The sequence below is a fragment of the Bos taurus genome, chromosome 29 (genome assembly GCF_002263795.3).
Source record: "Bos taurus isolate L1 Dominette 01449 registration number 42190680 breed Hereford chromosome 29, ARS-UCD2.0, whole genome shotgun sequence".
NCBI classification, from domain to species: Eukaryota; Metazoa; Chordata; class Mammalia; order Artiodactyla; family Bovidae; genus Bos; species Bos taurus.
Window position 1 is genome coordinate 46,268,392 of NC_037356.1, and position 12,620 is coordinate 46,281,011.

The window sequence follows — 12,620 nt, forward strand, 5'->3', positions numbered from 1 at the left end:
GCGTCGACGCACCGGGTCCGGCCGGGAGCAGCGCCGCGCGCTGCAGCCGGACCTCCGCGGCTCTGGGCCCGGGCCGGACTGCGGCCATGGCCTCGACACCTGTGGAGAGCTTCGTGACCAAGCAGTTGGAACTGCTGGAGCTCGAGAGAGACGCGGAGGTCGAGGAGCGCAGGTACGGCCGCCGGCCCGGGCCTCTCGGGGTCGGCCCGGCGTCTCCCCCAGGGCCCCCTCCTCTCCCAGCTGAGACCCCACAGATGAAGCCTCCGGGGGCTCGGCCTGACAAGCTTAGGGCCGGGATTTGCCCTCCTGACTGTGAAGGGGGCTTGGCCGCCTCCAGGGATGGAAGCCTCTTCACTCTCCGGGGCGCCCGTTCCGTTTTGGGGACCCCCTTGGAAGGGTCTTCTCCCCCTGAAGTGCCCCTCTGAACTTTGCCGCGGGGGCCCAGCCTGTCTCCCCACTTCCATCCCCATCGTGTTCTCCGCCCTCTTCCCTCCTCTTCCCCCCGTCAGTGCTTGCGCCTGTTCCGTGCCGGGCCTCGAATGGGACGGAGTGGTTGGTAATGGGCCCCGGGCGACCGGTGTGAGCAGAAGGGGCCGGCGGGGGCGCGAACGGCCCGCTTCCAGCCTGACAGGTGCTGAGCTGTGTGTGCAGGCCGAATGCAGTGGAGGGGGTGAGGGAAGGACCGCCGACTCTGCGAAGCCTTAGCGGCGGATGGCTTCCTGGAGGCGGTGGTGCCTGAGCACAGCTTACAGAAGAATAGGGGTTAAAGAGTTTGTGGGGAGGAGTTTCCTGGAGGAGATGTGGGAAAGCAGCGCACCCCTGCAGCCAGGACTGGAGCCCTGAAAACGTCGGGCTTTTACCCCTAAGGCTGAAACTGAGAGCTGACATTTATTGAGGCGTGTAAAAGCACTCCACAGGCATCAGTCGCTGTAAACCCCGCATCAACTCTGGGAAATTGGTTACTACGGTAACCGATTCTCATCTTGGGTCTAAGGAGGCTGGAATGGAGAAGTTAAGTTGCTTGCCCCAGGTAACACAGGGTGAGCCAGGATTTGAGGTCACGCGGGCTGATGTTTGTACTCAACTACTGTGCTGCCTAAGTGGAGAGGATTTGATTTAGAAGTTTTTGATTATGATGATTGAGAGTGGGGACTCCTGTTGTCCTCAGTGGAATCCGGGCTCCATCATTTATGGCTGGGTGACTTTGCAGCCTTAGTCATCTTGTCTGTAAAATGAGATCATCCTTACAGCAAACCAGTGAGGTGGGGATGCAGTGATCTAAAAGTCAAGGGCTCAGCACTGACCGGAGTACAGAGTAAGCACCCGTGGAAAGATGCACAGGGGTCCGATTGAAAAGGACCTGGGGAAGAAGCTTGTATTATAGTTTTGTGTGTGTGTGTGTGTGTGTGTGTGTGTGTGTGTGTGTGTGTGAGAGAGTGAGTGTGACAAGCTGCACGTGGGATCTTAATTCCCCAACTGGGGGTTGAACCTCTGCCTCCTGAATTGGAAGCACAGTCTTCACTGCTGAATGGCCAGAGGAGTCCCTCTTATTTTATATTCTTGGGCAGAGGATGGCCCTCGGCAGTGAGGGTGCAGGAGTGGATTCTGGGTACAAATGGGGGTGCCTGGTGGGACAGTGACTCACAGGGCCCAGGAGAGAAGGCAAAGGTGAGTGGGGGCACCGCGAGGAGGGCATGGGCGGCTGTAGGAGGAACAGGTTTGAGAGGAGGCAGGTTTGGAGTTTCCTGTGCATAGACTTGGGAGAAGGCAATGGCATCCCACTCCAGTACTCTTGCCTGGAAAATCCCATGGATGGAGGAGCCTGGTGGGCTGCAGTCCATGGGGTCGCTAAGAGTCAGACACGACTGAACGACTTCACTTTCACTTTTCGCTTTCCTGCATTGGAGAAGGAAATGGCAACCCACTCCAGTGTTCTTGCCTGGAGAATCCCATGGATGGGGGAGCCTGGTGGGCTGCCGTCTGTGGGGTCGCACAGAGTCGGACACGACTGAAGTGACACAGCAGCAGCAGCAGCAGCAGTGCATAGACTTCCTCTGTTCCTCCTGCACGTTTGGAAGTAAAAACTGGTAAAATACAAATACTGAAGTCTCAACATTGGGTGTTTCCCAGATCCTGGCAGGAAAATGTCTCTCTGAAGGAACTCCAGAGCCGAGGCGTCTGTTTGCTGAAGCTGCAGGTATCCAGCCAGCGGACCGGGCTGTACGGACGGCTGCTCATTACCCTCGAGCCCAGGAGATGCGTATCTGCAGCTGTGCTTCCTAGTAACAGCTTTACTTCCGGTGTGTACCTTGTTGACAAGGGTGTGTGTTGAATATTGCAGTCTTCAGATGTGGGTTGTAAAGATCTAGTCACATAGGACCAGCTAGGGAATAAAGCATTGCAGTGGAGAACTCTCCAGCAGTTATGAGGCTTTCTGGTGGTTTAGATCGGCACTGTCCAGACCAGCAGACACCAGCTGAACAGCTGAAATATGGCTGGTGATTCCTGCCCATGTAAAATGCACAAGAGATTTTGAAGATTTAGTGCTGTAAAAAAAAGAGAGTGATTTCTATGACTACCAATCGTGTTTGGAAATGAAAATATTTTTCACATATCGGATTAAGTAAGCTACTGTTAAAATTGCCTGTTTCTTTTTGGTTGTTAATGTGGCTTCCCAGGTGACTCCGTGGTAAAGAACCAGCCTGCCAATGCAGGAGGCATGGGTTCGATCCCTAGGTTGGGAAGATTCCCTGGAGAAGAAAATGGCAGCCCACTCTAGTATTCTTTTCTGAGAAATCCCATGAACAGAGGAGCCTGGCAGGCTACAGTCCATGGTGTCACAAATAGTCGGACATGACTGAGTACACACACACAACAACACACAAACGTAGCCGTGAGAAGATGTAAGGTTACCTGTGACTCTCGCTTCTTGTTTTTTTTTTTTCCCATAATATCACAGTATATGTATTTCTTTGTTTAAATTTTATTTTTAATTGGAGGGTAATCACTTTCTAATGTTGTGTTGCTTCTGCCATGCATCAGCATGGATCAGCCGTAGGTAGACGTACGTCCCCTCCCTCCTGAACCTCCCGCCGCCTCCCCTCCCCGTAGCCCCGGACCAGACGGCTCGTTGTCCATAGCTGTGTAGTCCCAGACCTTCCTTGTACTAAGGATACTTTGGCTAAACTTGTGGCAGCTGTGTTGGAAAGAAGGGGCAGTTTGAAGAAGCTTCTTAACCTCACACCTGGGACTCTCGTTTTCAATCAGACCTGGAAACGGAGACGGCAGCACTGCCAAGCACTGCACTTTTCTGGAAAAGTCTCTCAGCCCTGATTTGGTGATGACAGGGTTTGTTGGTTTCATATTTTGACTTTCTGGCCTCTTGCCCCCCGCTTGTTGGAATCCTGGCTGCATTTGGAGACAGATGGGAGGAGGGGAAGCTGATGGTCGGAGTCAGATCTTACACAGTGTGTTGCTGAGGGGCCAGGAGTCAAGTCATCTGTCCTCTAAAGACAGTTGAGCTTTCGGCCTTACCATCAGGATTAAGTGGGCAGGACCGAATGTCCCTGCTGGGCGTTTGTAAACTCTGCAAACCAAAGGGAAAATGTATTATGTTCAGTTAAGAAGTGCTGTGGAGGGCAGGACCTTCGAGGTTGATGAGTAACTGATACACAGAAAGTTGGAGGAGGGTGGTCCTTTAGGTGGAAAAGCACAGGTCTGAAATCTGATGTGTTGCTACAGCTCCCGATCAGACATAGGTCAGGTTGGATGTTAGGTTTCCATCTTCTGCGGAGCAGTTTTAAGGCTCTGTAACTTAGAGATGTGAACTCTGCAATGTGGGGCCCATCAGGGCGGCTGGTGGGGAAGGCGCAGTGGGGTTGGAGCCCCAGCACTCAGCCCACGGAGACTCCCCCACCCCATGCACAGAACCAGACCTTGCGCCCAGGCAGGGGACTGCTGCCACCTCCTCTGTCTTTAGAAGTGGGGAGGGAGACAGGACAGATTCAAGGTACAGATGAAACCCGTTTCCTAGAAGGAAAATAGGTCTGGACTGAAATCACGCCTGGTGCCTGGTTGATGTGTGGTGTGGACTCTGACTCAGGATAAAGGGGGTGTGAGTACGTGGGGGCTCTGGCTGAATCTCCACATGGACTCTGGTTTGGGCAGAACTGTTGGTGTTCACGGGACAGAGTGCTGAGCCTGGCGGGCTTGGGCAGGAAGGGGCGTGTGGGCTGCGGTCACTGGAAGGTGGCCCTGGGCTCAGAGGGGTCGCCTGGGCCCAGCTCCTCTCTGTGTCTTGGCTTCGCCCTCTTCTGGGTTGGCTCCTTCTCAGGCCCCATGGGGTGGCATCTGCAGCCTGTCCGTCTTCTCTGGTTCCTGGTCTAGCGGGGAAGGGTGAGGGCCTCCTTCCAGCTTGCCCGGGCAAAAGTCTCAGGCTCCGATTGGCCCCAGGCTTATCCCCGAGGGGCATGTGAAGCCCTGATTCGCTTGAGTATGGGTCGAGTGCCCCGTGCCCCTCAGACTCGCCTGGTGGAGGCTGAGTCACCAGAGCTGTCATAGGGGTGGGAGGCCCAGCTGAGTGGACAGCACCCCCTTCCCTCCTTCAGCAGTGTTCCCTTTCCACCTCGAGTGCTGTCCCCCAGGTGAGCTCCTGTGGCCACTCTGCTCAGGGCCTGCCCTGCTTACCTGTCTCCCCGCAGAGCGGCCCGTCCCACATGCCCTGCAGTGACCCCGTGCTCACTCTGCCCGTCTTCTCACTGAAGCCCTTGGCGCCGACCCCGCCAGGTGGTTCTGTTTGCTTCCCTCCTCCCAAAGTGAGGGCAGGGACTGTGATTTATTCCTGATACAGACCAGCGCCCAGAACAGTGCCAGGTGCAAAGGAAGACTTTAAATATCTTACTGACTCTCATGTTTGTGTTAAACAGTTCATTTCGTGCAAGTGAATTTAATTATGTGAGTTAGAAGTATTTTTTTTTTTGCTGCTACCAACTTCATTTCTAATGAAAGTAACAGTTACAGTAGTTGAAATGTGCTGGCGTTTGTTGAATGAAGTAATTCTTGTTTAACTTTGTTCAGCGTTTACGTAACCGGTCTTTGCTCCTGCAGGTGACATCGTGGGTCTGTATGACGAAAGCGGTCAGCTGGCCACTGGGATCCTGACCCGCATCACCCAGAAAGCGGTCACCGTGGCCTTTGATGAGTCCCACGATTCCCAGCTGAGTTTGGACCAAGAGCATTCCTACAGATTGTTGAAGCTTGCCAACGACGTGACTTACAAGCGACTGAAAAAGTAAGCATACGTAACTGGAAATCACACGTACTGCTGCTGCTGCTAAGTCGCTTCAGTCGTGTCTGACTCTGTGCGACCCCATAGACGGCAGCACACCAGGCTCCCCCGCCCCTGGGATTCTCCAGGCAGGAATACTGGAGTGGGTTGCCATTGCCTTCTCCGGAAATCACACGTAACATTTTCCCTAAACATATCTCATTCCTGCTGGAGAAGACGGCAAGCACCTGGGGTCTGGGGGTTGGTTGCATGCCCCTTGAGGGAGATGGCGGGCTTCCCTGGTGGCTCAGACGGTAAAGAATCTGCCTGCAGTGTAGGAGGCCTGGGTTCGATCCCTGAGTTGGGAAGATCCCCTGGAGGAGGAAATGGCAACTCACTCCAGTATTTTTGCCTGGAGAATGAATCTCCATGGACAGAGGAGCCTGGTGGGCTCCAGTCCATGTGATCATAATGAGCTGGACATGACTGAGCAGCTGAGCATACAGCACTGCGGGAGATGGTGGGCAGTGGCGGCGGTGTTGCGGGGGCCCCAGGCGCCGTGTTAGTCCTGTTTGTCTCTAAGCTCCTCATTTTCCCCATCCCTTGGCAGAGCTCTGATTTCCCTAAAGAAGCATCACGCTGGCCCTGCGTCCTCACTCATAGAGGTCCTCTTCGGCGCATCGGACCCCAGTCCTCCCAGCGAGATGCGTAAGAGCTCTTGATTTTCCTTTCCTGATTGAAGTCACTATGGGTACTGTCGTGACCGGTGTGACCGTGACCAGTGCGATCTTGGGCGATTTTAACAAGAGTTTGCAAACGCTTGGGGAGAAGTCTAATTTAGTGTCTTTTTATAAATTTCTTTGTGTCACTTTCTTGAACAAGTCAGTTGCCTGCACACAGTGTCAAAGAAGTGGCTCATTCTGTTGTTTTTTTAAATAATGCTGTTTCTAATGTATCTGAGTATTTCATTTTGAAGGGGGAGGATATTTCTTCTGTGTCAGCGACCTGAGAGAACAGAGGATGGCTGATCATATTGGGTTGGCCCAAAGATTCGTTTGGGTTTTTCCATAAGGTGTTACTCATTGACTATGCTAAAGCCTTTGGCTATGTGGATCACAACAAGCTGTGTAATAAAAATTCCCACTCTTAAAGAGATGGGAATACCAGACTACCTTACCTGCCCCCTGAGAAACCTGTATGCAGGACAAGAAGCCATAGTTAGAACTGGACATAGAGCAATGGACTGGTTCAAATTTGGAAAAGGAGTACATCAAGGCTGTATATTGTCACCTTGCTTATTTGACTTATGCACAGTACATCATGCGAAATGCTGGACTAGGTGAATCACAAGCTAAAATCAAGACTGCTGGGAGAAATATCAAGAACCTCAGATATGCAGATGATACCACTTTAACGGCAAAAAAGTAAAGAGGAACTATAGTACTTCTTGATGAAGGTGAAAGAGGAGAGTGAAAAAGCTGGTTTAAAATTGAGCATTCAAAAAATGAAGATCATGTCATCCAGTCCCATCACTTCATGGCAAATAGATGGGGAAACAATGGAAACAGTGACAGACTTTTTTTGGCGGGGGCTCCAAAATCACTGCAGATGGTGACTGCAGCCACAAAATTTTAAAAGACTCTTGCTCCTTGGACGAAAAGCTATGTCACACCTAGACAGTGTTTTATAAAGCAGAGACATCACGCTGCCAACAAGGGTCCATCTAGTCAAACCTGTGGTTTTCCAGTAGTCACATGTGGATGTGAGAGCTGGACCACAAAGAAGACTGAGTGTCAAAGAGCTGATGCTTTCAAGCTGTGGTGTGGAGGAGACCCCTGAGAGCCCCTGGACTGCAAGGAGGTCAACCAGTCAGTCCTAAAGGAAGTCAGCCGTGAATATTCACTGGAAGCGCTGATGCTGAGGCTGAAGCTCCAGTACTTTGGCCACCTGATGCAAAGGCCCGACTCATTGGAAAAGACCGTGATGCTTGGAAAAATTGAGGGCAAAATGAGAATGGGGCAACAGAGGATAGGATGGTTGGATGGCATCATCGACTCAATGGACGTGAGTTTGAGGAAACTCAGGAGATCGTGGAGCACAGAGGGGCCTGGTGTGCTGCAGTCCATGGTGTTGTAAGGAGTCGGACACAACTTAGCAAGCGAACAACAGCGACAGCAACATACAGTGTTATGGAAAACGTAACATCCACAGTCTCTACCGAGGCGTCCACTACAGAGATGCCACGCTGACGCCATGGGCGCAGGGTGCTACCCCGACAGACTGGACTGAAACACGCTTGCATCGGAGCCTCTGAGCCAGAGCGCCTGCATGTGCCTGCTCCCCTGGATGCCGGCTGCGACCCGGGCACCTCTGCTCCCTGAGACGGCAGCGACGGCGCTGGTTCCCACCACACCTGTAGGGTGTGAACGAACCTTTTGGCCAACCCAGTGCTTTATGCCTGATAGCAGTTTTTTATGGTTTGAAGAATCTCAGTCCTCAATACATCTGATTATTTTTTCTGTGTCTTTCAAATTGAGGACAGCTTATATCTGATTGTAAGTGTGACAGGTGTTAGTCACAGAACATTTGGAAATAAAGTAGCGTATAAACAAGAGGGGGGAATCACCAAAACACGTGTCACGTAGAGTAGCCTCACTGACGGGCGTGTGTATTCAGATAGCTGTTTTTCCACATCCATGTAGATAGGGTGTTTCTTTCACTTAGACACACACACACACACACCCCCCACACACACCCACTGTTCTCACGCTGGTCTGTGCACTCTCTCATCCCCTTCAGTGTCTGGGAAAACCTCATTTTGAGAGGGGTTTGTTACCTCGTCAAGCAGCTGCCCTTCACTGAACAGTTCTCCAGATGTTGGACTTACGGTTTATGCAACATCTCTTCAGGGGTTCTAATGCAAGGGCCACCCCACGCCCTCCTCCTGTCACACTTGGGCTGATACCCTGGCAGTGTTGTCTGTAAGCTCAGGGCTGCTTCCTATGAGGTTGGCCAAAAAAGTTGTTCAGGTTTTTCTGTAACATCTTATGAACTTTTTGGCCAGCCCAATACTTTCTCAAATTCTGAAAGCACATTTAAATGAGATTTTGTTTCTGGGCTTCCCTGGTGGCTCAGTGGTGAAGAATCTGCCTGCCAGTGCAGGAGATCTGGGTTCGATCCCTGGGTTGGGAAGGTCCCCTGGAGAAGGGAATGGCAACCCACTCCAGTATTGTTGCCTGGAGAATTCCATGGACAGAAGAGCATGGAGGGCTACAGTCCATGGGGTTGTAAAAGAGTGGGACACGACTTAGCAAGCAAACAACAAGAGCCATACATACACAATTAGAGCCTGTCAGTTTTCTCAAAGAAGATTTTATTTCTGCCGGCCAGGTAGTGAGAGGCTGCTCTGAGCTGGGAAGGAAGTGAGCACTGTCCTTGCTATGTTTACAGCTGCACGCCTGCCCTGGTTGTACCCGGCGTCCAGGGGAGCAGGGGCGCGGTGTGGCGGGCCAGGACGCACGCAGGAGCTCTGGCTGCCAGGTTCCCATGCTGCCTGCAAGTGTTTCAGGCTTGCCCATCGGCCCCCTGTGCCCGCGCCGTCAGCCAGCACCGTCATCTCCGCAGTGGGCAGTGTGGGCTGGAGGCTGTGGACTCGGGGCTGGACACAGCGGCACTGGCTCTGAGCACAGAGCTTACGAAGCAGATTGTCGGTCTCGCTTATGGAAGATTCAGATTAGAAATACCATCCTGGATCTGCTAGTGATTCTTTTTCATTGTTTGCTTTTGTTTTATGGGCGCGTAAAAAGGAGCACTAGGGTGGGAACAGATATGTTCTAAGAGACATTTACTTCCCAGGAATCTGTTTTTCTGGAGCGTGAGTTGGCCGCCTTTGTCAGTAAAGGGACAGGTGGTGAACACTGCAGGCTGTGCGCGCCGGAGCAGCGGCGGGCGGCCGGGGACGGTCCCCCAGGAGCCTGCACACAGGCCTGTGGATTCCTGTCCAGGGGAAGACTTCTGAAAACCACGCAGGTTGACTTTGTGTTGCCTGCTGACCCAGGGGAGGGCCAGCTCTCTCCCTGTCACACGACATCCTGTATTTCCATCAGGGTGGGGTTGAGGGAACGGCACTGGGTCACGGGGGGCCGGAGCCTCACTGTCGCTTGTCCCGCAGCCCCGCTGACCTTCTGCAACCCCGCCCTGGACGCCTCCCAGCAGGAAGCGGTCCTGTTTGCGCTGTCCCAGAAGGAACTCGCCATTATCCACGGGCCCCCGGGCACTGGGAAGACCACCACCGTGGTGGAGATCATCCTTCAAGCTGTGAAACGGGGCTCAAAGGTGGGTGTGGGCACCGCGTCCCCACAGACACCTGTCACTCGGGTCTGCTGCGCTCGCAGGCCCCTGAAGGGCCCCAGCCAGGTTCCAGGACTCGGGTAGGAACGTTCCCAGGCGTTTACTGACTGACCGCTAGGCTGCGCCCCTGTTGGTGTCTGACAGCGCTGGGGGTGTGGGCTTGTCCTCGGGGCTGTGGGTCTGGACTGGGGAGGCCTGGGGCACTGTCCGCTGGGCCACAGTCCAGGAGCCACCCGCTCAGCACCCGTGCTGTGTGCTCAGGCCCCTGCTGGGCATGCAGGTGACCCGGCCCGTCTGTGCCCTTCAGGAGAAGGCCCTGCGGCCAGTCATGGGAGACAGACCTTTTTTGGTTAATTCAAGAGTCCCGTTAGTTGTGCAGATGGCCGGTTCCCGGTTCCTGAGATGTGGGATGCGATGGTGTGTGTTACCATGCACTTAGGTTGTTAACGGTTGAGAGAGGCTCTTTTACCCTCAACACGAGTTATCATGGATTCTGAGCACGTGAAGCGCTTGCTACCTTGCTGGGTCATAAATATTGGATAAGGATAAGAACTGGAGCAGTAACAGTCAAGATCTGTAGGTCGATGTTCCCTGGGTCCTTCTTATGAACCAGGCACCCGTCTAAGCCTTTGCAGCGTTTGCTCCTTCAGTCCTCAGAGAGACGGGTGTCCTAGCCCTGACTGACCATCCCAGGACACTTTGAGGCCTTTCCTTCTGGTTGCCGGTCAGCTTCTCTGGTCTTCGGTAGCCCCGTAGGTTCTTTCGACCTCAGGTCTAGAACCCAGATGTCGTGTCCGTGTGTGGTGGCGTGTCCGTCAGGTCATCTGCACCAGTCCTCACAGCCGGATGTTTGCCCCGTAACGTCACCAGCTGTACACGCTCCACCCTTCTCTCTTTAACCTTAGGACTTCCCACTTGTTGTAATGTAAACTTAGGTGATTTCATTTAGAAAGAAACCCCCAAGCCGAGCTCGAGCTGTGCCCCCCAGGTTCTGTGCTGTGCACCCTCTAACGTCGCTGTGGACAACTTGGTGGAGCGGCTGGCCCAGTGGAAGCAGAGGATTCTCCGCCTCGGCCACCCAGCCCGCCTCCTGGACTCCATCCAGCAGCACTCGCTGGACGCGGTCTTAGCGCGCAGCGACAGCGCCCGGATAGTGGCCGACATCAGGAGGGACATCGACCAGGCCTGGGTGAGTAGCTCTCGGCTGTGTCTGCTCCTCGTGTGGCTCTCTGATCTGCGGTCTTTGCCAGGAGTGAGTGGCATCCTCCTGGGTTTCTCTGGCCTTTGCTGAGTCACAGACCAGCCTGAAACATTGGGCCTGCCCGTATCTGCTGCAGGCCTGTGCTCAGCACCAAATGGGGACTCACTGTCTTCAGGGTGGTTTCATGAAGAGGCGAGCAGTTGTTGTGCAGGAAACATTGCTCTTAAGGGCTCCTTGTGTCTGGCATGTTGGCTGGATAATAATGGCAAGGAAAAAAAAAAAAGCAAGCCCAAAGTAAAACTCAGAAAATATGCATCCTCCCTAATTTTTCAGTCCATTAATATAAAACACACTGTAGGGGCTTCCCGGCTGGTGTGGTGGTTAGGAACCCACCTGCCAGAGCAGGGGTCCGGGAAGGCCCCATGTGCTGCGGAGCGACAAGCCCGTGTGCACCGCAGCTGTTGGCCCTGTGCGCTTGAGCCCAGAGCTGAGCTCTTGAGCTCCCCATCCCCGCTGGTGCAATGGTTAGGAACTCACCTGCCAGAGCAGGGATCCGGGAAGACCCCACGTGCTGCGGAGCGACAAGCCCGTGTGCACCGCAGCTGTTGACCCTGTGTGCTCGAGCCCGGAGCTGAGCTCTTGAGCTCCCCAGCAGGAGAAGCCACCACGATGAAAAGCCCACGCACAGCAACGAAGACCCAGCTTAGCCAGAAAGAAAAAGCAAAAAAGTGGAATGTAATCCTTGTGAGAAAGAACTTGGTAGCTGATAGATCAGTGGGTCGCACGTCCGCCCTGTGTTTGCTCACCGCCAGCCCACCTCCTTGTGTCCAGGCCTCACAGGGCTGGCGTGGAGACTCGGCCTTCTCCGAGGCCCACAGGGTAGTGGGGACTCCGGGGGCAGACAGGGCACTCGCAGGGTCACTCAGGGTTAAAGACGCTGGAGGACTGCACTGATGTGATCCATGCCACCACACATGTGGATGGCTTCATTTTCTTGTTCCTGATTATTTTTTAATTTTTTGGCCTGAGCTGCAGGTCATGTGGGATCTTAGTTCCCCAACCAGGGATCAAACCCGTGCCCCCTGCACTGGGAGCGAGCACAGTCTTACCCACTGGACAGCCGCGGAAGGCCCTCTCGGTCCTTTTTAAATCTGTGCTTTTAGGTTCTCTTCTCTGTAAGGTAGGCGTCCCTCTTGTCACTCCTCCCGAAATCCTTTCCAAGTAGAAACCACAAATAAGGAAGGGGTTATGTGTCTTTTGAGTGTGGAAGTAAGTCAAGGTCTAGGTGAACATTTAGGGGCTGAAGCAAATATTTTCCTCTCCTGACGAGTGTGGAAAACTGAGAGGAGCTCCGCCTCCCTCTGTGTAGACCACCGAAACCCAGTCCTGCAGCAGCGGGCGCCGTTTCTTCCCCGGGAGCACTGCTGATGTCTGCGGGGCGGGGCCGGCTCCCCTGGGCTGAGTTTACTGTTCTCTGGGGCCCCACGCTCTCCCCCCGGCCTCTCCCCCCGGCCTCTCCCTGTACAGCTGACAGTGGCTTTGAGGGCCCTGAGGCCAGTCAGGACGTCACCTACGTGGATCTGTTGCTCTTTGAAGAAAGACTTTAAAAAAACATATAATGTATTTCTTTGGCTGTGCTGGGTCTTCGTTGAGGCACAGGATCTTTAGTTGTGGCGCGTGGACCCTAGCTCCCTCACCAGGGGTTGAGCCCAGGCCTGCTGTGCTGGGCACACAGAGCCCTAGCCCCTGGAGCACTAGGCAAGGCCCGAGACTTTGGACTTTTTATCACCTTTGAAGGACCTT

At 53.8% G+C, this 12,620-nt stretch overlaps 1 protein-coding gene and 1 long non-coding RNA gene across 3 annotated transcripts in view; one reads left to right on the forward strand and one right to left on the reverse strand.

Moving 5' to 3' along the window:
* The first annotated feature begins 58 nt into the window (after positions 1-58).
* Positions 59-12,620, forward strand: part of IGHMBP2 (immunoglobulin mu DNA binding protein 2) — a 24,595-nt gene continuing 12,033 nt past the window's right edge. For both annotated transcript variants that reach the window (XR_001495477.3, XM_003588070.6), the window contains exons 1-6: positions 59-172; positions 2,131-2,300; positions 5,107-5,290; positions 5,877-5,974; positions 9,438-9,601; positions 10,605-10,805. Coding sequence is in view for 1 of the 2 variants with exons in the window: in XM_003588070.6 (XP_003588118.1) it covers positions 87-172; positions 2,131-2,300; positions 5,107-5,290; positions 5,877-5,974; positions 9,438-9,601; positions 10,605-10,805 (903 nt within the window). In the remaining variant the exon portion in view is untranslated. The remainder of the gene's footprint in view (positions 173-2,130; positions 2,301-5,106; positions 5,291-5,876; positions 5,975-9,437; positions 9,602-10,604; positions 10,806-12,620) is intronic.
* The window catches only part of LOC112444924 (uncharacterized), a 17,346-nt gene continuing 15,530 nt past the window's right edge, over positions 10,805-12,620 (reverse strand). Inside the window, exon 3 of the long non-coding RNA XR_009493377.1 lies at positions 10,805-12,030. This is a non-coding gene — a long non-coding RNA (uncharacterized lncRNA). The remainder of the gene's footprint in view (positions 12,031-12,620) is intronic.